At 34.4% G+C, this 27,214-nt stretch overlaps 1 protein-coding gene across 1 annotated transcript in view; it reads left to right on the top strand.

Moving 5' to 3' along the window:
* LOC129495604 (low-density lipoprotein receptor-related protein 1B) overlaps window positions 1–27,214 on the top strand; it is a 1,831,349-nt gene that overhangs the window by 1,557,485 nt on the left and 246,650 nt on the right. The window contains exons 46-53 of the mRNA XM_055303278.1: window positions 1,065–1,193; window positions 3,420–3,539; window positions 12,051–12,164; window positions 12,408–12,557; window positions 16,319–16,441; window positions 18,205–18,324; window positions 22,805–22,933; window positions 26,065–26,187. Of these exons, the coding sequence (XP_055159253.1) occupies window positions 1,065–1,193; window positions 3,420–3,539; window positions 12,051–12,164; window positions 12,408–12,557; window positions 16,319–16,441; window positions 18,205–18,324; window positions 22,805–22,933; window positions 26,065–26,187 (1,008 nt within the window). The remainder of the gene's footprint in view (window positions 1–1,064; window positions 1,194–3,419; window positions 3,540–12,050; window positions 12,165–12,407; window positions 12,558–16,318; window positions 16,442–18,204; window positions 18,325–22,804; window positions 22,934–26,064; window positions 26,188–27,214) is intronic.

The raw sequence follows: 27,214 nt of genomic DNA, 5'->3' as shown, positions 1-27,214 counted from the left end.
TTTGCCCCAGATGATCTTTCTAAAATAAGGGTCACATACTGGCATTCCAGGGATGAAACCTAGCTGTAGAAAGATGGGTGTTTGTTTGTTTGTGAGTACTTTGTTGCCATTGGTCTGTGCTCACAGACTGGGCAAGTCACATAAAAATTCAGACTTTTCATTTTTTATAAAAAATCTGGAGAGTTAGAAGGGGGACATTATGGCAGTGGTCATTTGGAGCCTATAAACTTCTCGGGCATATGCTTTTCAGCTTGTCAGTTGCCTCGTTCAACCACAGTTTCCTGTGCACCTCAAGGAGTAGATGCTGGCCCAGTGTGCAGCTCTGCCCCCTGGTACCTCTCACTGTGGGTAGAACAAAAGGCCAATGAGGATACTTTTAGCAATTTCAGGACTTCTGAATGGGGAAAGCTGCTAAAGAGATTTCTTCCAAAGGTAGCTGAGGAGGGAGATCAGTTGGAGGTAGATTTAAATAAGATGAATCAAGTCAGGCATTAAAAAATGAGAACTCTACACTTGAAACTAATAGAACATTGAGCATCAACTATACTCAAACAAAAATAAAGAAATCAAAATGCTAACTCTGTGTACTGAAAAATATCAGTGTATTAAAGAATATATTATAGTTTCCAAAAAGAAAAAAAAACACACAAAAAAAACCTTCTCTCAATATGTACAGAGCTCATTTAACTGACTCTTTTTGACAATTTATTTTTAAGGTAGTTGCTAAGCAAAATGCATAAATATAGTCACCCAAATTTAAGCCCATCCTTCTTTCCATGCATATACAGTCACAAAATAATTAGCAAGACATACAACTAAGTATAAAAGAAAAATGAAGTGAGGCAACCCCCCAAAATTTTAGAAAGGGAATGTGAAAACAGCAAACAAAAAGGTGTTCCTTTAATTTTTTTTTGTAAAGAAATGCCAGAAACCCTTGCCCTTTATTTGATTTTATATTTTGATAAATTTTAGTTTAGCTTTGTAATGAAGATTAAGGGAAACAGTTGTCATGGTATGAGAAATGTTTGCTATTGAGTCAAAACACTGTCTTTTTTCCCCTTCAGCTAAAAATTCCTCTTGCAACATGTATTCAGAGTTTGAGTGTGGAAATGGAGAGTGTATTGACTATCAGCTCACCTGTGATGGCACACCTCACTGTAAGGATAAGTCAGACGAGAAACTGCTCTACTGTGGTAAGTGTCTGATATGTGATGCATGTTCACTTCTGAGAAAAGTTTGCAATTATTTTCATAATTTTTGGTTTGATGGTCTCCATTTCATTTATACATATGATTTCCTTAATGTGTCTCATTAACTTATGGCTATAAGGCAATTAATTGAGTTTGGATTTGTGTTCTTGTTCAAATGGGACTCTTATGTCCTATTTGATACCCACAATAGTCAGTGAAGAATTTCCTCATAGCCTTCCACCTACAAAGTACAAGTTTAGATGCCACAGGGGCCTTTCTTTTAAGCTGTCTACTTATTCATCATGTAGTGACAGGTTTTAGGCTTACATTCTTAAAGATGGAAGGCAGAAATATTAGTTATTGGTACATACTGTAAGTTTACTCTGCAGCAAAGGTCGACCAGCAGTTAATGATAGCATGTTGTTGTATTGATATCAAAGTGTTGTCCCTATTCTTGTCTTGAGGATTGGCTCAGGGTTATTGTCCTTGGGTACAAAGGATGATTGCATTGCCATCCTCCCCATCACGGATGGAATTCCTCCAGCTGTGTCTCTGTAGGTGGCACCAAGTGATGGTCAACCTTTCACTCTTTCTTGGGAGTAGAGATTAGCTTTTTGAACCCAGTAGGCAATTGATATTTGCCTTCATTACAACAATATTTCACCTGGAAACTTCTGTGTGGGTAATCATTGATAGTTACTGTAGAACTGTTCCGGATTTTTTCTAAATTGGTATGATTTATTTTTGCACTATAATATTAGAGTATTGGCATTGTATGCTCTGTAAAATTCAAGAATCTGTATCTGGAATTGCTGTATCTGGTGTCTGCTTTTCTCCTTTGTTCTATTATCTGGATAATAATTATACTTAAATAATCAAAGAGTAGTTAAAATAAGAGGAAGGTAGAGTTTGGGAAATTTGCAGGCAGTTCTCTCATTCTTTTATGTTGCAGAATCACACACTCTCAGTTAAAATGATAGATGTAATTTGCCCATGATTGATCTGTAACTAAAATTTTAATGAATTTACCTCAAATGACATTCATTTCAATGAATGGTTGTACCCTATACTCTGTAAAAATCTTGAGGCATATAAAAATAGAATAATAATCAGCTTGCAAATTTGCATTTATTATGAATTGTCTTGAGAATATATTTCACATTATTTTTACCTCCTGAGAATAAGGTAATATTCATGTGAGCAGGGGTTGGCAACCTTTATCTGCCTTTATCTGCAAAGGGTTAGCTAGTTAAGGGTTTTAGGTTTTGTGGACCAAAAGTGCTATCTGTGAAATATCCTCTATTTAAAAAATAATTTTTAGAACTATTTTAAAATATACAATCCATTCTTAGCATCAGAACTATACAAAAACAGGCTGCTTTTGTTCCTGTGAGCTACAGTTTGACAACCCTAGGTGTCGATTCTAGACTTTAGAATCACACCTGAGGTTAAATCTTTGTTTCAAAACCTACTAGTGTATGACTAGTATGAGCAAGGGTACTTCTCTACATTTTGGCTTCTCCCTACAAAACAACCCTAGTTTGAATATTAGTTTAGAGCACTGAATAAACAAATGCATGTTTACATTTGCTCGGTATAGAGCCTGGCACAAAATTAGTGTTCAGTAAATGGCAGCTATTATTACTGTAAGTGGTACCTTTTGCCTGAAATCGGAAAATGTCAGGAGACTCTTTTTAAGGTAAACAGAATTTAGAAGGCAATTATTCTCCTTAGGAATTCTGGTAGACATTTTTAGATGATTTGTAAGAGAAATTTATGGGTATTTAGGTAATTCTCTGATTCACTTATTCAGAAATACATGTTTTGCTACTATTTTGTCTTCTTGTAAAAGCCTTATGAGATGCAAAGGAGATAGGAAATAGGTGTTGAGAGTGTCTTATGATTCTTGAGGTACAGACTTACTTCTTGAGAGTTGAATATATGCTTTTTTTCTGTGCTGACACAAATATCAGAAAGAATAATATGGGTATAGTATCTCCAAGTATGAATCACTGAAGTTAAAGCACTTAGTCTAAAAAGGTCTTTAATGAATTAATTACTTTAATGCATGAATATTCTAATCCAGAGTTTTGATACTGCACAGCACACTTTTTTTTAATAGATCTACAATCCATTCTGAAATAAGAACTCATCTGTTATTTTCTTTTTTTTTTTTTGTAAAAATATCTCTATAAGACCTCCAAATATGTTTCTACTTTTCTTTATAAGAAAACAGAAGCTGTCGAAGAGGTTTCAGGCCTTGCTACAATCGTCGTTGCATTCCTCACAGCAAGTTATGTGATGGTGAAAATGACTGTGGCGACAACTCTGATGAACTGGACTGTAAAGGTAAATGTATGTGGCATCAGCTGAGGAATATTCTTATGCTAAGTGAATCCTGAACTTTTCCATAGTGTGTTCCTGAGAGCACAGTGGTTTCTACCCTTTTGGTATGTGGCCCTTGCTGATACAGATGGACCACACTTTGGTAAATATTTCCAAAAGGGAGTTATTAGGGTTCATTGAAAATTATGACTATATTCTCTATTCTGGTTTCTATTCCTTTGCTCACCTCAAAACTCTTGTCATTTGTCATCTCTTCAGTTCTACTGCCTTATTTATTGTACATTTGTACCGGAATGTGTACTACTGAATGTACTACTCCAAAAAATGCTCTCCTTTACTTCTCAATTCTCTGTTTTTTCACATGACCTCATCATTTTCCTAGCAGTTGGACAATAAACCTTGGTGTTATCCTTGATTCTTCTTTCTACCATATTTTATCACCCATCTATCCATATATCAATAAATCATCCAATTCTTTGAAATATCTTCCCTTTTAATCTGCCTTAAGCCTGGATTAACATAGTAGTCCTTTAAATAGTCTCCCTGTCTCTACTCTTTAGTTAATTCCAGGGTTGTTAGTCATGCTATGATGTTTTATTGAACGTGTTTTCAGAGTGCTTACTGGCACCAATAAGCAAGCCAGAGGATCTAGGACAGAATCTCAGCCCCAACAAGATGCTGTCTTTGGGTAAAATATTATCCAATATATGCCTCAGTTTCCCAAGCTGTAGGAAAAGAGGCAATAATTTAATGAGTATATTAATATTAAATAAACTCAGAACAGAATTTGGCATATAGCAAATGCTATGTAAGCATTCACTTGTTTTTTTAATCACAGCCCTGATAAGGATTCACAAATGGAGTCTTGGTGTTTAGAGAATAACAAACAAGTTTTTTAGTCTGACATTTAAGGCCTCTTAAAATCTGGATCCAACAGATTTTTCTAAATCAATTTCCCTTTAAAAATCTTCATTCATTGAACACATTTCATTGGGTAAAATGCATTAAAGACAGACATAAAATTAATAAGTTATATTAATGAGTTCAAACTCCAAATAAAGACAGATAAAGATAAAGATATGAAGGTGTATATCAGATTTAATGATTGCACATATAAAATTATACGTTTTTTGGAGGGGAGAGTTGTAATAAAGTATAAATAAGGTAGAATGATCAAAATAGAAGGTAATTCCAAGTATAAATACTAATATTGATTTTTTTTTATGATAGTCATACAGAGAGAGAGAGAGAGGCAGAGACACAGGCAGAGGGAGAAGCAGGCTCCATGCACCGGGAGCCTGATGTGGGATTCAATCCCAGGTCTCCAGGATCGTGCCCTGGGCCAAAGGCAGGCGCCAAACCGCTGCGCCACCCAGGGATCCCTAAATACTAATATTGAAAGCTGCAAATAATTTGATATGGTTAGAGCCAAATGGCATATTGGCAAGTGGTTTGAAAAAAAATAAGTCAAGTCAGAGAGAGGAACCAGTACTTAATGTTGTTTTTTGATGCTGTTTTAAGGAGCATGAACTTCACCTTGTAGTCACTAAAGAGTCACTGAAGGTTTAAAGGAAACCCAATACAATCTAATTTACATTTCAAAAAAGGGGGGGTACTGTTTGTGCAAATAAAAACTATAATGCTGAGATGAGAAAGATAAAACCGGAGTCTCTCAGAGTAGCTAAAGCTAAGAATAAAAAGGAGAGAGACAGATACACAACAGAATTTCTAAAGGTGGTATAACAGGCCATCCTGGGTAATAAACAGAGAAAACATAGACATAGAAAAAATAGACAAGTTTCATGAACTGTTTTCTTCCCTGTTTTAAAACTATTTGTTTTTCATTAATTTTTAAAATTATGTTTGTGGGTCTTTTGTTCATGTGGGCTCAGGGATAAGATAATAAAGATGGTTTGCATTCTGAGAGTGGAGGACCTATAGGCATTCAGATAGAACTGCTCCAAAGACATTTAGGTAGATACGGACCTGGAGCTCAGTTAGTAGATTAGAATAGGAGTGTTGAGTTTGGACTTACTACAGAGAGAAAGCTCATGGATGTATAGAGTACTAGTCGTTGTAGGAGAGTACATTAGAATTACCTATTGAAATAAAAAAAAAGAAAGACACTAATAACATAAAAAAGGAGCAATTGACCAAAGGAGTAATGGAAAGATCTTCATGAGAAATGTATTGTTATTATTTAGCATTTTAAGGTGTTAAGGGAAGGCAAGAGGGCAGGTATGGGTTAAGGCAGTCATTGAACCTGGCAAATAGGAGATAATCTCTTGGTTACCTTCATGCGAGTCAATTCAGTGGAATCATAAAGAAAAGCCAAATCTCCTTGGGTTGGTGCAGAAAATGGATGGTGAAGGAGTAAATACAGTAAGACTTTTTTTTTTTTATAAAACATTGATGGTAAAGGAAAGATGTGAAGTACAGATGCTATGAGAAGGTGATGCAAAGTTGTGGAAGAGAACAGAATGTGTACAGATCATCTTGTAGCTAGAAAAGTTTGGTTTGGAAGTTACTCTGCATCTTAGACTAAGACATTGGCCAAACACTTGAGTAGCTCACTAGCTAAGGTTGACACTGTAGTGTAGGAAGAACCAAATACTTTTGCAGATTAAATCAGCTGTTATTTCATATTATCTATAAAAGATTAAAAATGATAAAATATAGTAAGTGACAGGGAATAAATGGAGGGAAATGAAGTATTTGAAAGAAAGGAGGAAAGCAAACTAGAAGTTAGAACCCCCCCCCAAAAGGGCATCTTTTTTATCAGTTATTTGCAAGCAGGAAAGGAGAATATAATGAAGACGTTATAGGATAACTAGGATAGACATTATAGGAAACTAGGATAAAGATAAGAATATCAAGCTAGAATGTGAAGGAATAGAACAAAAGATACAGAAAGCAGATTTTAAAACAAAGGTCATAAGAGGGACCATGGAAAGTGAATAAGTTACAGTGGATTTTCTTGAAGAAATAAAAAAAGATTTCAAAGGTGATAAATTAGTGAATTTGGGTTTATGAAATATAGCACCCACTACCTGGTAGCTGTTTATTAAATTCTTATGTTGTAAGTGAAGAAATAAGTCTTCCAAAAATATAGATAGGTTTTATCCTGCCTAACATCATCAATACCAGCTGCTGAATAACAATAAAAATAACTCAAAATGTTATTTCCCCTTCGTAGGCTAAACTCTTGATTTCTGGGTTATAGCTAGCTCAGCCAGCTCCTTGGGCAATAACTACTGCATTTGTGAATCAAGTTTCTGTTAAAACTTTTATTTTGTTGTAAGAGTAGGGTGAAACTAATAGCAGTTGGATACCTTAAAAACAGCAGCAACAACAAAATGTATGCCTTGAAATTCTTCCGGCAGAATGTAGGACATTTGAAACTAACAGTGTGTGTGGAAACTCAAACATACACCATATTACTTACTAGAAATTAGTAGATTTAAGTGGACTCTCTCTTTTAGGAGAAACAAATGGGTGGCTTTTTAGATGAGAGATTACTTATTACAGTTATATCTTTTGGATTTGAGTTTTCTCACAAATTTGTTCACATGGTGTCCTTGTCAGTCACATTTCACATCCTAGGGGAGAATTTTCTCTGGGTCCATATCCTATAAGCCAGTTTATCTTATAAATCAGTAATTCAGATGTATATCCATGCAGCAAATGGAACCTTACAGTATCTAAAAGATGATGAAGTTTGAAAAGAAGGACGGAAGGGCTCGAAGACAATGGAAAAGGAGTTTTCTTTCCAAGTCTTTTCTTCCAGATAGTCCTTCTCTGTTTCTATCATCCATACAACATGTACATGCAGTCCTTTGTTGTATATATGTGTGCAGACACACACACACAAACCAGTTATTACTTTTTAATGTAAAGACACGAAGAATTTAAATTAGTACAATAAAAAGTCAATATATGAGAGAGTTTGATAGGCTATGGAGAGAGGCTACAGTGGCATCATCTGTAAATTATTTCAAGTACTATTGCACTTTTATTTCTTTAGTTTAGATGTTCATAATAATAATATTAATATTATTTTAATTATATATAATTAGTTTATAACATATTAATATGTTAATATTAATACATTAATTAGTTTAGATGTTCATAATAATATCGTATTAATTATATGATTAATAATATGTTATGATTATATTATATTAATAGTACTTATTATTATTAGTAGTATTCCACAAGGCAGAGTGGAAATGGATGTTACAAGGAATCAGTTTTGGTTTCTTCTCCATTTGAAGGAAAGCACAACCCTAAAGCCTTGTAAATCTTTTATAACTGCCCTGAGAGTTTTAGACCCCAGGCAATCTGGCAGGGTGGGAGCAGAAGGGGATAACTTGAAGAGTTCTTCAGAAGGTTTGTCACCCTGGTTTCCTCTTCCAGTGTGTGAGAGATTGAGTGAATAGGTTTAGGAGAGCACATAATATCCCTCCTTCTCTCCCTATTGAGTTGTTTCTAATTACTCCCCTTGGGAAGTATCTGAACTTGCCCGGATCACTTGGACACCTTTAGGTGAACTGGAAAGCTAAGTAGTTCTAAGGCTACCTGATAGAGAGGAAACTGGTCTTAGGTTTTTGTATTTTTTTTCCATAAGTTCAGAGCAAAACTTTGAAGATTCCACAAACAATAAGCTAAAAGAAAAGAATAAGCATGCCTATAGATGAAATCATCATTCCTCCTGGGTTTGCATACCCTTAGAGCCTAAGCAGTAAATAAAATAAAATATGTGGCTTGAGAGTAAACAAAAGAGACATGACAGCAAATTTAATGCTTGCCTCTTAGCCTTTCTTTCTTTCTTTCTTTCTTTCTTTCTTTCTTTCTTTCTTTCTTTCTCTTTCTTCCTTCCTTCTTTCTTTCTTTTTTCCTTTCCTTTCCTTTCCTTTCCTTTCCTTTCCTTTCCTTTCCTTTCCTTTCCTTTCCTTTCCTTTCCTTTCCTTTCCTTTCCTTTCCTTTCCTTTCCGTCAGCTGCAGGGAAGTTGGAAGAGAAAACATTGATTTAAGTTATTTATAAGAAATGTCCTAAAATCACAAAATCAATGTTATACCTTTCCTATCTCATTAAATCTTTTTACTGACATGGAATCAAGAAAGTGGATGCAAGAAAAATTAAGAAAGTATGTGAGGTAAAGAATGGTTTTACTTTCTCTTTTACTGCTGCTTTGATCCACAGTCCCTGTCAGATCTTCCTTTGTAGTATCTTATTGCTATTCCTGGGGTGGCTCTGATATGTTTTCACTCACATTTTGTGGGCTTACTTTTTCTTTTGGACTATCTGGAGGGAAAAGTCTTGTATTTCTCACTTGGATTATCTTTATTTGGACTACATTATTTTCTTTTCTCTCTTTTTCAGGACTTTTAGCCTGAGGAAAAATTGTCAGAAAGCTTTCATATTCGCTTGACAAATTAGAGATTCCAACATATTTCTCCCTCAAAAATCACCCTAAGGGTGAAACAAATTTCAATACTTGACTGACCAAAACAAAGTAAGGAAGAAATATAGTTGAAGGAACATAGAGGAAGAGGTTTTGGCAAAAGAGGTATTTGTTTACCTATTTAATACGGTTCCTGCGTTCCCATGGATTTCTCCTATCTCTCTCTCCTTCCTTGCCTCTAAATGCTGGAGATGTTAATCCTCACAACCATCTTGCCACTGCTACATATGAAATTTTGCAACCACTTAGTATGTAGCCCTCTGGTGGTTTCCATACTCTAGATCAAGTCACAGACTCTGTGAAGAGAGGATTTGAAGTAAAGAACAGTCTTCCTATTTGCATCTTGCATGTATTCTAATAGGCCTTCCCATCCTTCTCGCCAAGATTCATTAGCCCTATTTTTAATTGGAAAATGGTAGAAAAACACATCCTGCAAATATTCTACTCTCTACTCAGTCCTCCTGAGCCCCTACCTCATTCTTACCTCATGTTCTTCTTTTAAATGCAACTCTTAACTCCCCTTTCCAACTTCACAGTTACAGTTTCTTTTCGTCTACTCAGAATTCCTTTCCTTTCTTTCTTCTTCTCAGAATTCCATCAAAAACTGAGTTCCACTTGCTCCACATCTCTACTCCTCTCACAAGGCATTCTTTACGTTTACTTCCGCCTGAGGGCCCCAGTACAGTCTTTGAAACACCATTACTGTAATATTGCTGGATCTCCAGCCCTCATAACTATGTGAGATGCTATCCTCATGTTCATGGGAGTCATGATTCACCTCTTCACCCTTTCTGCCACCAATCCCCACTCAGATGGACTCCCTGCAATGTACACAGAAGATTCCCTGTGGCAGTTTGGGGAGAGATGGAGATGATGTAATGAGTTGTGACTGTCCCCATTGGGATCCTTCTGGTATTCTTAAATTCTAACTGTAAGGTAGAAACTCAAGGGAGATAAATCTTTGTAGACTCTCTAGGAACATTACCATGGTCTAGAATATTGTTTCACAGGAGAAATGAATCCTGTCTTCTAAATAAAAGGATTATAAGGAGTCTTTAGGAGCACAGTGTCTTAATAGGGGATTGCTAATAGATAGCAAAGTAAGAAACAAAACATAAATGCTTGCCATGATTATTTTCTATGTTATGTCTTTCATTTACTGTTTCTATTGAAAAAATATTGAATGTAAAATGTAATAGAAAGGTATATGGAAGAGATTTTGCTTTTTTAGACATAAAAGAAGAGTATCTTTTTTTTCATGTTTGGAACAGTGTATTTATCTCTAGTCATAATAGCATTATCTGTTTTATAAGATAAGATGTTATTTTTAATGAAGAAAACACTGAAGCAATTATAATTGCAAATTGTAAATAAAACATTTATTCTAATCATCATTTAAGTGCAAATAAGGATACAATTGCAAGATACAATTAAATATAATAAGAGCAGTGCATTATGAAATACAAATGACATACACACCCTTGAGTAAAATTTGCATATTTTAAGGTAGCATTTTAACCATTTACAATTGATATAATTTCTATTTATAATTAAATAGGGTCTTTAAAATATCAGACTAGTAAAAGTGGCATAATCAAAGAGCCCTTCAGGTTGTACATTTACATAATCAACCTGTGGAAATTTGAATTTGGAATAAAAATCTCACCTAAGCTAATCTAATGTACATAGCATGTCATGCACCTGTTCACAACATATTGCTGGAAATCATTATATGGTAATGAATGTGTGAGCAAAGTAGAAAGGAATATATGATTAAGCATAAGCTATTCTGTATAAGGTATATATAATGACAGTAGCATATTGAAACTGATTTTCATCTAAGCATAGCAGGGGATCGTAAAGTCATACTTTCTAACAATAGAGACAAGTCATACCACATTTATGTTTCTTTCATGAGGCATTCATCTTTCCTATACCAAATGTTAGTGATATGGCCATATAAAGGAGGCTAACATAGCATGGAAGGCTTTCTACATTGCTGAGCTATTTCCTCTGAGTAATAAAGCGAATGTTCAGTGGTTTCTCCATCTCAGTCTCTTTCTCTGACTGTCTGTCTGGCTCTTTTTATCAAAGCATGGAATGTTCCACTTCTTTGCAACCAGATTGGGATTTCCTTGTACTTCCTCTAGACATTTGCTTAGTGTTATAACCTTGTACTTTTGAAGTTGGAAGGAAAAAAGAATTTTCAGCAACATTTGATTTTTTTGTATGTTGGCTTGGTGTTGGACCGATACTGTCATGGGAACAAGGCACAATCCTTGCTTTCATGAAGCTTACAACTTAGTGTGGGAGCGGATACACAAACAGTCAATTGCAATGAACTATTGTAGGCACCACAACAGAGGAAAGAATATGGTACAAGGGAAGACATATGAGGCATCTAACCCAAGCTTGGGGGTGGAACTGGGAGCCATGGATCAAGTTTGACTTCCCAAAGTTAAAGCAAAATAAAACAAAATTATATAAATTAGTTAAAATTTAGATCTTGCTCAACTTACACTACAGTTAGGTCCCAATAAACCCATAATAAGTTGAAAATATTGTAAGTTGAGAATGCACTTATTAACCTAACCTACCAAATGTCTTAGCTTAGCCTAGCCTATTTTAAATGTACTCAGAACAAATTACATTAGGCTATAGTCAGGCAAAATCACCTAACACAAAGCCTATACTAAAGTATTGCATATATTATGCAATTTAGTGACTACTCTACTGAGAGTGAAAAACAGGATGGTGTCTGGGTAAGTGTATTCATTGTTTACCCTCGTGGTCACACGGCTTACTGGGAGCTGTGGCTCACTGGTGCTGCACAGCATCAAGAAAGAGTATTTTATTGCATATCTCTAAGCCAGAAAAAGATCAAAATTCAAAATCGGAAGTACTGAAAGCTTAATGGCTTTCCCACTACAACAAAGTTGAAAAATCGTGCAGAACCGTGGTAAGTTGGGGACCATCTGTACTCAAAATGTTAGAGCAAGGAGTCACTTTTGTCTCATCTATCCGTTTATTTATATACCTGTTTTTCCAGTTTCAACCTGTGCCGCTGTTGAGTTCCGTTGTGCAGATGGAACATGCATTCCAAGATCAGCACGGTGCAACCAGAACATAGATTGCGCAGATGCTTCAGATGAAAAGAACTGCAGTAAGATATTCCATTACCTTTTGTTTGTTCGTCCCTGGGTACCTTTGGCATTCCGTCTAACACTGCCCAATGTTTCACTGAACCTTGTCCAGCGTTGATATGTAATTAACCCCTGTTGTGTAGGATAATTGTGTTTCTATTTCTTCAAATGAGGTTAACTTTTCTTGTTTCTGTGACCTGCATAGAAGGCTCCTAATCTTTGCAGATGAGGTGTTTTTCATTTTTCTATTTGCCTCCTTGTAGATAATACAGATTGTACACATTTCTATAAACTTGGAGTGAAAACCACAGGGTTTATAAGATGTAATTCGACCTCACTGTGTGTCCTGCCAAGCTGGATATGTGATGGTTCTAACGACTGTGGGGACTACTCAGATGAATTAAAATGCCCAGGTAATTCTAGAAAAAAAAAAAAAAAAAACTTACCTTGAGATTTAGAGGCTCATTGTATAAAATAAACTTATTAAATATGCCTAGTGGTTAGGATTAAAATTTAAATGATGTAGAGTAAATTACAAGGGATCATCCTGTTCCAAACATGCCCCTTGATCTTTTTTAATGAGTTATGAAATGATACTCAAGAAATCTGTTCTGTATTTGGATAGATTTCCTTTTAAGGTTCAGTTCATGATTAATCCTCTTAAGGTTGATGATTAAGTCTTAAAATATGTGATCTCTAAAGTTGCCAGGGAGGTATTACATAGTGAGAAAAAACTATGTATACACTAAAGGGAAAGAGAAACATTTCTTACCAACCACTTTACTCAATGCCATACAACTTGTATTTGTCATGTTAGACTGTTTGATGAAGTTTACACAATCTTTTGACATAGTAGTACGGGGTAATAGCAATTATCACTGAGTCAGGGCCAGAAAGACATATTTATATCTGACTTTTAACCATCTTTACATACATAAATTCTAAAAGTGTCATTTGTATTCTTAGCAGAATGTTTTCCATTAAAAAGTCATGATCCTCTTCTTTGGAATTATTTCAGAAAACAATTGAAAAAAAAAAGAAAATAAGAGTGTTAAATTACTGTGACTGGAAGTAGATATTATTTATAGGAAACTATTAAATGTGTCCTCATACTATATTTCTTTCTCCTTATCCTACTGCTCCACTCACTTTTTCCATGTTTAGTTGACATATAATGATTTTTTGAAATATTTTAAGAAATTATATTCGTAGATATTCTATACAGCAGCATAAACACGTGCACACAATCTACTGTGAAAAAACCTATATTTTTAATTCGTAATCTATCACCTAATTGGGCAATAGCAGATTCCTTTTATTTATTTCTTGTTTTTGTGCTCAACAGTGTGTAACATTCTATGATACCAGTTTTGTTCGTTTTGTATTTGAAAGGCTAGCTGCATTGTAGAAGGAACTCAAGGACTTTTCTGGCTTTATGAAGAATTTTTATATACACTGGGGACTGTGGCTCACCACAACTCTTCCACATTATATTTCTAATTAAATAAAATATTTTGTGATCCCTGGGTGGCGCAGCAGTTTGGCGCCTGCCTTTGGCCCAGGGCGCGATCCTGGAGACCTGGGATCGAATCCCACATCGGGCTCCCGGTGCATGGAGCCTGCTTCTCCCTCTGCCTATGTCTCTGCCTCTCTCTCTCTCTCTCTCTCCCTGTGTGACTATCATGAATAAATAAAAATCAAAAAAATTTTAAAATAAAATATTTTAAAAGAAATATAGTAACATAGATTTAGACTCATGGAGCCTGAGTGTCTAGATTCTTAATCCATTGTTCTTTCTACAACAATTATGTACCTCACAGTAGCTGTAGTTAATTTTAAAAATTAATATGAAGGTAACATATAACGGATACCCATTAAACTTACATATATATAAAAACATTATATATCACATATAATATTATATATTATATTAATATAATATATTATACATAATAATATAATGACTGTGGTCTGTATATTTTTAATATTAATAATTTATTTTAAAAGTTAACTTTTAAATAAATAACTTTTAATTTATTATTTAAATTATACTATTAACTAAATTAACTATTAGTTAATTATAATTATATAATTAACTAACAGTTATATAATAGTAATTATACTATTAACTATTAACTAAATTATTATTTAGTTAAATTATACTATTAAATTTAGTTATTAAATTATTGATTTGTTAATTTAGTTATTTAAGATAACTTTTAAATAAAGAATTGTGATTATAATGAAGAAGAAAGGGGAGCTCATGTAAACTAATAAGACAGGTAGATAGACAGAAAGCCAGTAGTGGGTCAGTCTAAATACCTTAGTTTGTATTGAGGCTAGTCCTAAGAAAAAGTAAGACATAAATCAGTCAGGACTTTTGGGTTTTGTGGTGAATTTTGTCAAAAATTTTACTTTCATTTTTAATATACAAAGTTGACAGTTGAAAAGATATAATGAAATAATTATCTTAATACAGCTACAATGGATTATTGTTGTGTGATTATTACAGTGTGAATGGATTATTATAGTGTGATATAGATACTCTAAAATTTGCTTCCAAACTGGCTCTGGGCCAGTCAGTCTAAAACTATGTAAACCTGATGGTGCAAGGGAACTGATGACATTCAGTTGAGAAAAATCTAATATTTTATATGCAGCCTTAGAAGTCAGAATAATGCAAAACTTACAATCTAAAAAATATATATAAAATAATTTTACATACAAATACATATGATTCTCATGATATTTCTCATGATTAACAGTTCTAGAGATTCTATTATAAGTTGTCTTTCTTTTTAAAATAAAGAATGCTTGTATAAACCTCCTCAAAGCATGCTCAGATTATAGGACAGTAGGAGCACCATGCCCACACTTTCTCAGTAAAAATCCTTTAATCTTTTTATGTTATTTATTTTTACGAATATAGAATTACAGGCATTTTCCACCAAAGATGCTTCTTTGGCCTTAGGCTCATTCACTTTATAATTACCTCAGTTATTTTATTTAATTTATCTTAATGTGAATCCACATTATTTGGATTTAACAAGTTTTTTCATTAGTATCTTCCTTCAGATCCAGGATCCAATCCTAGATCAGATTTGATTATCATGTCTTCCTTGTCTCCTCTGGTCTGTGCCAGGTTTTTTGTTGTTTTTTGTTTGTTTGTTTCTTTTAGCTTTTCCTTGGTTTTCATGACCTTGACCCTCTTGAAGAGACCATCTTGGCCTTTTTTTTAAATAATAAATTTATTTTTTATTGGTGTTCGATTTACCAACATACAGAATAACACCCAGTGCTCATCCCATCAAGTGCCCCCCTCAGTGCCCGTCACCCATTCACCCACACCCCCTTCCCTCCTCCCCTTCCACCACCCCTAGTTCGTTTCCCAGAGTTAGGAGTCTTTATGTTCTGTCTCCCTTTCTGATATTTCCCACACATTTCTTCTCCCTTCCCTTATATTCCCTTTCACTATTATTTATATTCCCCAAATGAATGAGAACATACGCTGTTTGTCCTTCTCCGATTGACTTACTTCACTCAGCATAATACCCTCCAGTTCCATCCACGTTGAAGCAAATGGTGGGTATTTGTCGTTTCTAATGGCTGAGTAATATTCCATTGTATACATAGACCACATCTTCTTTATCCATTCATCTTTCGATGGACACCGAGGCTCCTTCCACAGTTTGGCTATTGTGGACATTGCTGCTATAAACATCGGGGTGCAGGTGTCCCGGCGTTTCATTGCATCTGAATCTTTGGGGTAAATCCCCAACAGTGCAATTGCTGGGTCGTAGGGCAGGTCTATTTGTAACTGTTTGAGGAACCTCCACACAGTTTTCCAGAGAGGCTGTACCAGGTCACATTCCCACCAGCAGTGCAAGAGGGTTCCCTTTTCTCCGCATCCTCTCCAACATTTGTGGTTTCCTGCCTTGTTAATTTTCCCCATTCTCACTGGTGTGAGGTGGTATCTCATTGTGGTTTTGATTTGTATTTCCCTGATGGCAAGTGATGCAGAGCATTTTCTCATGTGCATGTTGTTGGCCCTTTTTTTAATTCAAGTATTCTTATTTATATCTTCCAGTTAAGGAATATTACTGTTTTATTATCTACCTATATTGTGGAAGTCTAAGATTAATTCATTGACATTACATTTTGTATTTTATCACAGTTCAAAACAAACACAAATGTGAAGAAAATTATTTTGGTTGTCCTAGTGGAAGATGCATTTTGAATACCTGGATATGTGATGGTCAGAAAGATTGTGAGGATGGACTTGATGAATTCCACTGTGGTGAGACATTATATGTTATTCTATATGTCATATTATTATTCATATGCCAGTGTTTTCTTACATAGGGTTTTTATATAAAACATTACTAATTAATTTTAACAATTATCATTTTTATTAGATAATACAAAAATTAACATAGAGCAGAATACTTGAAATGAGGAATAAGTATCCTGCCCCAGACTTTTCTTTCAACTTTTCCTGCTTTTGTTAGTGGTTACCTTCATCAGTCTAAATGATGTACCTTTATTTTCAGACCTATTAACTTAAAATGTTAATATATTTACTTTCTGCAATGAAAAATACGGATTTAGCTCCCTACTTATTATTGACTAAAATTATTCTAAATGTTTCTGTTAATTATATGTTTAGCTTTAAATAGTACTTAAACTTGTATTTCCTCAAACTCTCGTCTTTCACCACCTGCCTCCTAATTTCTGTGTGTGTGTACATTCATTTTACTTGGCAAGGCAAGACAGATTTTTAAAATTTATTTTATAGAATTTATGGCTTTTGTAATTTCTAGGGCAAAGAAATTTCCTATAGGGAAAGAAAGCATATATTCACTATTTTCATTTAACACAAATAACATACACTATAGTGAATAGACAAAATAGAAGAAAAGATTAAAAATGGATCCTCTAAGAAATGTCAGACTCCTCTAAAAGTAAATGTCATCTTGAAATATGAAGGTGCATTTTGTTTGATTAAGATGCAATATATCTTTACATTAGAGCCAGATTGTGAACAGGATTAACAGAGAACTTTACAAATAGTTTATGTAGATTCATAGTATCTGGACAGGAAGCCATTAGATGGTTGTATTTTCTTTAGTTTCATTTTTTCCAGTCTTTAGTTTTTCTAAACTTCTCTCTTTACAAGTTATCTAAGTGAATATTTTAAATTAAGATACAAGGGTTTAAAGTAGTCTATAGCATCAAAATCTAAATGCTTATTTTTATTACAATTTACATTTGGAATAGTTGAATTTGGAAAGATTTGATTTTTGGATCTTGTCTGGTGATTCTGAGTGGAGGGATAGGCTGAGGGTGGAGGAGAACAATCATAAACCTCACCTTGGAATTAAATAGAATACATTATTATAATGAATAATTTGGTAATAAAATAAAAGTCACCTAATGATTTTGGATTATTATTAGTCAGACTTTAGTGTCCTCAAAAGAAGTAAAAATATCTAAGTGTTTAGTATGTATGGATGTGAATCTGGTGACTTGTCATCAAGCTAAAACCTCCTTAGTCACCCCATCATTAAAAACAAATATATATGCTGGTGAATATATCATATTGTAATTTTGCCTATGACACATTTTTTTCTCTATTTCTCCAAAAAGCAATTAAAAATTAGAAGGAATGACTAGACCACACTTGGAATATTTGTTTTATATCTGTGCACCAGATGTTGTGTTTTTTTGTCTTGGTTTGCTTTGTTTTTAAATGACACCCTGGAATATATTTAGGGGAGAGTGGCTAGCGTAATGAGTAGCTCAAAGTCAAACCCTGTGAAAATTCTGTGGGAGGCAAAATATTGCATAACCTGGCCGCTGAGAGGGAATACACAGGCTGTTGTCAAAATTTCACAGAGCTGTCATAGGAGAAGAAGAATTTGGCTTGTTTTATCATAGGACAATTTATTTTAGCAGAGTCTAAGGAAAGACTTTCTCATTGTCAGATCTGTCCAAAGACAGTCTCAAATTATATTTTTTTTTCTTTTTCATCTAAAACAAACATTTTTGTTTGTTTTCTAGATTCTTCTTGTTCTTGGAACCAATTTGCTTGTTCTGCACAAAAATGTATATCTAAACATTGGATCTGTGATGGAGAGGATGATTGCGGGGATGGATTAGATGAAAGTGATAGCATTTGCGGTGAGTTTTCTTTTTTGTTCTCAAGTTTGAGGCATATGATATATATGCACTAGTATTTTATGTCATATATAAAACCCTGTTTTCTACTGTGTTAAATTTAGCTTTACATTTCTATCTAGCTGGATTTATGATTTTAATGACAACCTATTATTCTATTATTTTTATATACACAGTTATTCAATTTTTAGAATGTTTTCTGAATATTCACACAATGATTGTATTTGTTAATTTTACTTTTTTAGTCTTCAAATTCTTCTTTAGCCTAGATCTGAATGATTGGGATTACTTGCATCAAATGATCAAACATTTTTCATAGCCTTTGATATGAATAAAGTACCCTTCAAAATATCCTGATTTATACTGCCACAAGCCACACATGCTATTTGCATTTGTATATATATGTATTTTGGTGATTATTATTACTGAATTATAGGAAGTAAAAAAGGGGGCTATTGTATATAATTTTAAAATGTACTTCAAAAAACAGCTTTATAGGATTAGAGTTTGAGTGTCCTACTACATGTCAACTACAAAGCCAATGTAATTGTTTTTAAACAATCATAAACATTAAACAAATAGCTTAAATGGAATTATTAACTTAAAATTTTAAGAGGTAAAAGAGGAGGTGGTCCAATCTGTATAAATTTATGACAAATAGCCAGGAATTCTATTAATTTATTTACATGCCTATTTGTCTATCTTTCTGATCTATTTCTATATGTGTTTGCATTTATAGGCATAAAATATTTAGTCATTATATTAGCACTGTTTCATAGCTGTTATTCTACCCTATTTTAGAGGGAAAAGGATCTGAGTCATAGGATAAGGTACATGTACAGAGTTAAGTATACTTAACACCACTTTTAAATTTCAGTAGTTGTGGCCTGCTTTTTAGGTCACTACCATGGAGACAGATAGATAGGATTTTATACTACTCAAGCCAAACTGAAGTTCTCTGTAAATAATATAAAATTGGAAGTGTCCTCTGAAAGTAGGCAATTTATTTTCTGGTATTTAAGCCACCCCAAATCTACTTTTTATTTACACAGCTGAAACAACTTAGTTATACAACGGATAAAAATAGATGACTATCAAAAAGCTCTGAAAGGAAAAAGAAATCAATAATCAATTGTATTGTCTAGCTGGTCACTTTTAACTCTTTTGTTTCTCTTTGCTATTAATTTTCTTTGATTTTAACAAAATAATTACCTACTTAGGATGGATGGGTTGAACATGTTTCCAGTCTTTAAAATCATCTTGCTTTTTGACCCTTTGTTTAACCCTATATTAAATGGCTCAATTGATACTTCTGTCCTTCCTGAGTGGATACAATATAGTAGAAGATATAAAGACCCTGAAACCAGAGTTGAATCCTCCTACATCTGTATTTTCCTTACTTATTAAGAGGATACAAAAAAGAACTCCTTTATGTAACTATAGTGGTCATCTAACATGACTCATGTACACAATATAAATTAATTTATTTCCCTTCTCTTTTGTTCTATTTCTCCTGCTCTCTCCCTTATTTTTCAGTATTATGGCCACATCTACATCTATCAGAGTCCTGATAATTTTTTTTAAGAATTAAAATGGTAATGGACATGTTTACTTGTTATCAAAACAGTCTATTTCATTTAATTACAGGCTGTGTTTTACATGCTAACTACCAACCTGGTGGCACATAAAAAAAAAAAAAACTGCTTTCGACTCAGTATCATTCAATGAACTGAATTTAATATACTAGAATTGGAAAGGAATTTTATAAATAATTTATTTCAGTGGTTCTTCTCTCTAGTGCACAAAAGATCCTTCTTAGAAGTTTGTTAAAAATGTAGATTCTTAATCTACACCTTCAAATACTCTAATGTGGGCTGTAAACACAACCTTTCTTAAGAAGCACAAGAATGGTTCTGACTTGGAAATCTGAGGATCTCATTTTGAAAATCGTCATCTGGGCTCCTGGGTGGCTCAGTCAGTTAAACGTCTGCTTTGGCTCAGCTCATGATCTCAGGATTCTGGGATCATCGTGCTCCTAGCTCCATGAGGATCTTGCTTGTCCCTCAGCCCCCTGCCTGCTGCTCCTCCTGCTTGTGCTCTCTCTCGCTCATAAATAAATAAAAGCTTAAAAAAAAAAAAAAAGAATTGCCTCTGGTCCACCTTCATCATTTGACAGATGAAAAAAGAGAAACTCAAAGAAGTTAACAAATTGCCTGAGGTCACCCAGTGAATCTGTCAGTGATGACAAGGCTAAGACCCGAATTCAGATTTCTTGAATGCTTCCTAAATGGGATGGTGACTCTAACCAATCAAATATTATGTCTGAAAAAAAAATTAGGTCTGAGCAGGTGCACAGGATGTATCTGGTAGAAATCTTTCAGCTTGTCTTCTTCCTTTCTTGGGATTCATTTCCCTGAGGAAGGCAATGTGTCTCCAGATGGCAGGGGTAACTATGGAATGAAGCCATGAGTTTTTTCTTTGGCCCATTTTCTTTCCAATTGACTATGATGTTTTGGCATGCTCTTAATACAGAATCTGTTAAATACTATCAGGGGAGCCAGAAAATTAGCTGCAAAGAGCTTTATGCCATTTTATAGCTTGAGGTATCTTAGTAATTATCTAGTCATACCCCTCATTTTACAAATAGTGAAACTCAGACACCAGTCTTCTCCAAGGTCATACAGAATTAAATTTCTCAACAGCCAAATTGATGTTATATCTATTATGCTTACCCTGAGAATAAATTGGGGTGATAATAAGAAAGTAGAAAAGGAAGCAGCAAAACTTCCTTACCAAAAGAGAATGCAGTTTGTAAAAATCCCAAGCTAAATAACAAAAATATTATGGAAATTAAAGCACTAATTGAGAGCATAATAGTGAAAGTGACACTTTATATTCTTATAGCAAGCTTGAAAAGATAGATCATAATAAGGAATAGTATAAAAATAAATTCTGTAGGAATGTAATTCTATTATAGAAGGTATTAAAGACATAATAGGTAGCAGGTAAATTCATTTTTAAATGAAAGCAACATTTATTTAATAGATTTTTATGATTTCTCCCCAGTAATAGAGATCATATTAAATCTCGTCCTATTAGCACAGATTCTCTATCCAATGAAAAAATCTGAATTACCTGGAGGACTTTTCTATATTCACTTGCCATCCTGTCCTCCAAGCTAAAGTATATGTCAAGGACAGTCATGTTTATGGTGGAAAAAATCCTCAAAGGGTTTTATTTTGGCACCCTGCTGCCATCCATATTGAAAGCATTGCAATAAAAGGCATTATCTGCTCATAACAACTCTACAGCTGAAAAGAAATATGATAATGGTTATATAATTAAACCATTTTGGTCACTGCTTTAAATGTTTGGAACCAAATATCTCTCATCATTTTATTCAGTCATATTTTCTTCCTGCAGATATTAGCATTTAAAAAACTAATTCTAGCAATGCATGTTTCAGCATCTATTCTACAGGTAGCTTTTGCTCACAGGAAAATGAAGTTAAAGAAAATTTAGAACATGATCTCAGGGTCTTGTAACTGATTCACTCAACAAGTATTTTCTATAAATAAGCAAAGTATTCCATATGTACAACTGTACTGGAGGCTAGGAAAACATCATGAGAAATAATCCTGTTCTATTCCATATGATTGCCTTATAGCCATATAAGGAGAAACAAAGGGACCACCTATGACTCTTTAACTTTATCATCAGAGTCAGCAAGCATATATATATATATTTTTTTTCTGCATACATTTGAAAAACATGCCTCTAAGGGGAACATTGAATTACAGAGCAGAGAAAAAGTAGATTCTATTTATTAAGTGTGTAAAAACAAAAGGAACATGTGTACATTTATTCTTTTCAACAACACAAGGTAGGGAGTAACAGTCATGACCTCAGTTGTTAAGAGAAGGTGCTTAGGAATCAGAAGGGTTTTTGGATCCCCAACTCAATATGTGGCATCCTGAGCAACTTGTGACATTCTGCACGCTATTCAGCTTCTGTGAACCTCAGTTTCCTAACAGTGAAATGACACTAATAATAGTCCTGGTTGGGATTTTTGCAAGAATTAAATGAGTAAATATATTAAGTGCCTAGCATATATTAAGTAATAAAAATGCCATTATTATTATTATCCTTTTAGGTTCAGTCTTTGAGAAATTTTATCATCATTTATTCCCAATTCTATGACATTTCTATGCTTTGTTACATCTTCTAAGGAGAAACGATCTTTATTATTTTCTGCCATGCAGCCTTAGGACATCTAATACCTGCATTTAGGAAGGAATGCATCCGAGAGGAAAATGCATAAACATCTCTAGGAGAAGGATACTGTGTGATGATTTGATAGCAATAATCTCTTCCTTTTCAGCAGCATTCTTCTGTTTCCTTTCTCTCTACAGGGAATATAAGCCTGAGGCCTTTCCCAGCAGACGTGTAGTGATCTTAATAGCATTCTTTCCTTGGGTTTCAGGCGCTGCGACCTGTGCAGTCGACATGTTCAGCTGCCAGGGCTCCCACGCATGTGTGCCACGACACTGGCTGTGTGATGGTGAAAGGGACTGTCCTAACGGAAGTGATGAGCTCTCCACAGCGGGCTGTGGTAGGACACGTGGGGCTCTGTGTGAAGGAAGGCAGACTGTTGCTTTTGCATAACTCACCATATCACATTTTCTCTCACTTTCCCAATCCCTGGACTCATAAGTAGTATCAGAATTCATCAGGTGCCATGTGGTCACCATAATAGTCCAGCAACCCCTCTACCTAACTGCTATTCAGAGTTTTTCAAACATGCAGGGGGAGACTACCCATTTTAAAACCATTGTGATGAACCCAGATTCATCATTTCGCTTCTGAGGTTATGTAGCTTCCTGATGTGTGTGTGTGACTGTGGGAGATTTGTTATTTTTTTTTTCTAGAACCCCGACCCTACCCCCACAAAGGCTTAGGCTTTCAGATTGCCTATTACGGACACTCTATAAATGGCTGATGTGATCCCAAATAACTACTGATCAGAAGGTCAGTAAACACCTATTAGTCCTACGGAGAGGGTATTAACCCTTAGGTCAGGTAAAAATAGTATGGCTATAGCTGAATGAAGCCAGGGGATTGGGGGAACACCTTAGGAGGTCAGACGATTTATTAAGTCTCTGACTCTTGGTCACCTCAGGAAATTTTCACGGAATTGCTCAATGGTAAAAATTTAGATAAATTCCTTTGCTTGCTCAAGAGAATGAAGGAGCCAAGTATTTGAATGCAGGTCCCAAGGTCACATGGGGTTCTATTGAGATGAGCAATTTGTCAGAAACAGTGCTGTGAGTTCTGCTCATTAAAGTGAATTCTGCTAATTATCTCACCAACACCCGTCTTGGGGTCTTTACAACTGTATTTGAAGCCATACCGTATGTGTGTGTATGCAGGTGTGCGTGTGTGGAGGTGGAAGGGGTAGTTAAGTGGAGAAGGAAGAACAAACTTTGAGGCAGGCCTATGAGCACAGAACTCATGCTATAGTAGAATGATTCACTTTGATCTTGAAACTGATTTGTGTGTCTGTAAAGGTCAATGGGGCTACTGAGGGCTACATAATAAAGGATTATGCCTCAATTCAGGGACCAGATGGTCCCAGTATACTGTTGCTATTGTAGCAAGTTAACACTCTGGGAGGCATATTAGCACTTTTGGAACACATGGGTGCTATTAAGTAAATTATGCTAAAATACAACAAATTGTACTCAAGTGACCTGAAAGCGTTAATGCTAAATAAGCCTCTGTTGCTTATGTTTCAAAAAAAAAAAAAAAAAAAAAAAAAGAATTCACGTATTAGAATTGGCATAATTCACTGGAGTTATATAAGCTGTCATACAGTTCAAAGTTAGAGGAGTTATTAGTAACTGCATTTTACTTTGATTATAATGGGCAGTTTTTAATGCAGCTCCTACGTGGCTTCCACATCATTTTTGAAGATAAGTTTGTTGAAAATAAATTACACTTGATTAAACCCAAGGAATCCTTTTTGTTTTACTTAGTCATGTCTCTATTTTAGTCATTATGGACTTGAAAGCATAGATTTCCTTTTTTCAAGACAGGGAAGTCTGGCGGTAGGGAGCCAATAGGGCTTGTAAAAGAATAATTATGCCTTAAGTGACAGATGAAATATAGAAATGATACGAGGTCATCACAAAGAAATAATATACAAAAAACACTAGAAGTGTCACTGAAGGATTTCAAGAAAAATAACGTTATTGAGTCATAAAGAACAAAGAGAAAAAAGAGAGAGGTGTTCTATGTAGAGGGAAGTGCCTATTAAGACATGGAAGGAGGTTAGAAGTCATGTAAATTTTTTCAAGTGCCCATTATATGTCAATTATTTTGGTAGGTGCTTTTATTTGCATTATTGAGTTCCCAAAGTATCTCAGTGAAATGTTTTTGAGGATCTGCCAAAAATAATTGTTACACAGATAGGAATTTAAGTAGCATCCTGGAATTTATTGAGTTCCTGAAATGAGCTGAGCTGCTTCATATACCTTATCTAGTTCCTGCAAGAAGTTTATCAGATAGGTTTTATTATCCACATTAAACAGATAAAGAAACAGATGCAGCAAGAAGGTAAATACCTTCCTTAGGATACAAATAATAAGTAGCAGAGTGACCCTTTGCAAAGCCTTCCCCTTTCTAGTATCCTATAATGGCATGTATCTGAGTCCTTTTTTACTTAAGACTGAGATATAATTGACATATAGCATTGTGTTAGTTCTAGGTGTACAACATAATGATCTGGTATATGCAATATTGTGCACTGATTACCACAATAAGTTTAGTAACATCCATTATATAGAAGATTTTTTTACATTCAAAATACCCCAAACCTTGAGTCCTACCATAGCATTTATCCATTAAACAAGACAAGGTAGTTGAAAATGATCTCTTCAAACCACTGTGCTTCCATGCATATTGTTCTGTGAATATTGACATTAATTCACTCTGCACAAGTTACCAGCTTTTGAACTTTTGCTGAAAGTTATTGGACTTTTTTGGTCAACCGTTCTCCCCCTTGGTTAGGACCTTTGCTACAGCACTATTGTCATGGCTCAGGATTCCGAAAGAATCGATATTCCATTTTCTGGATAGATATCCCTAATTTGATGTGGTGCTTAATGCTTGGGCTTATCACACCATAGATTTTAATTTAACCCAGAAGTTTTATTTTCATCTTAGAGACAATAACTTTCTAAGCTCTTTTGATGCTTTCTTTTCACTTCATCATAAGCATTAGCACTTGGTAGTCTTTTCAGTTCCATTTTTCACAAGGAAGCGAGGTTTTAATTTTTTTATCACTTTACTAATATTAGTAAAGGAATGAGGAGAGAAAAAAATCCAGCCACATTATTACAGTTGAGTGTTGTTTTTTCTTTTTATCACATGTGAATGTTTGAATCCATCCCTCAGCAAACTTACAGATTGCTAAATGTCCTGAAATTTTAGGGTCACTCTGGAATTGTTGAATGTATTAATACTGAAACTTTGAATTACATTCATATATTTGGTATATGTTAATATATATTATGAATTTATATGTAGTTGATAAATATTATGTATAGAATATTGAGCAAACTTTTCTTCTTCTAAATAACTATGAATTATTGAGTATAACAACATACATTCCCCAAACTCCTCACATGGGGAAAAGTAAAATAGGGACTCATCTAACTTTATTCTTTGTGATATCTTTCTTAGCTCCCAATAATACATGTGATGAAAATGCTTTCATGTGTCATAATAAAATGTGCATCCCCAAGCAATTTGTTTGTGACCATGATGATGACTGTGGAGATGGCTCGGATGAGTCACTGCAGTGTGGTAAGCATATCCAGACTTTTCATGGAAGAGATTCTCTGGCTAAATAATGGTCTTTTAGGATGACTCAGGAAATAAATAAATGACAAAAACAACACATTTCTTAGTATCACTAAGGGCGTGTAAGCTCAGTTATCCATAGCAGTACCTCAATAACCTCTTTAAACTCTAATGTGTAATTATACAGTGATTTGGAGATCATGTCTACATATAATATGTTCTTATTAGGAAGCACATGGGGGAAATAGTTATAAAATGTATTTTGGTTGAAAAACAATATATGGCTAGCTAATTCAGTCTTATAGCCAAATCAAGTATTTGAATGAAGAAAAAATAGAATTCACAATTATCAAAGAAACTGTAAAATTAACATTCTTCTTTCACCTTATCTTCTTACATGTGTGCTTATTTCTTAAAATTTAATATTATTATGACATTTATCTTGTCATCGCATATATATTTATCTGACCATCACATATATAATGTATATATAGATACAAATGTAACTTTTGTAGCGAAAATCATGAAAAGTTCTTACTTGAAATTGAAATTTTACACAAACCTAGTATTTTTGTAGAAAACAAAAACTTAAATGTGTACATGAATAAATATAAGATGAAAAGCCATAAAATCCACATATAATCATGAAAGGCAGTAGATTTAGTGCCCTCCTTTGTTCTCCTTGTGTTGTGTCTAGTCTTGGTCTTTGATAGAAATCTCTTTGAAATCAGCGGATCCCAGTTTTTATGATCTTTTCACCATTAAGTCATGGATTCAATGTGATATTTTAAAAGGTGCATCATACCTTGAGATGTAAATTTGAAGTAGAGTTATGTCTGATTGAGTATCTTCCCTCTGCTAGACACTTATGCAGTTGATATGGAAATGAATGAGACAGATCCCACTAGAAGAAATTGCAGACAAACAGGAAAATCAGAAATACACGCTAGAATAATAGCACACGTTGTCAGATGTGACTAAGAATCACAATACATGGGATCAGAGCTGAGAGAATAATTTTTGAAGCACT

Source organism: Nyctereutes procyonoides, unplaced genomic scaffold (genome assembly GCF_905146905.1).
Source record: "Nyctereutes procyonoides isolate TBG_1078 unplaced genomic scaffold, NYPRO_anot_genome, whole genome shotgun sequence".
Classification (NCBI taxonomy): domain Eukaryota; kingdom Metazoa; phylum Chordata; class Mammalia; order Carnivora; family Canidae; genus Nyctereutes; species Nyctereutes procyonoides.
Note: the sequence above shows the minus strand (reverse complement) of the source record. Positions and strands in the feature narration are given on the sequence as shown.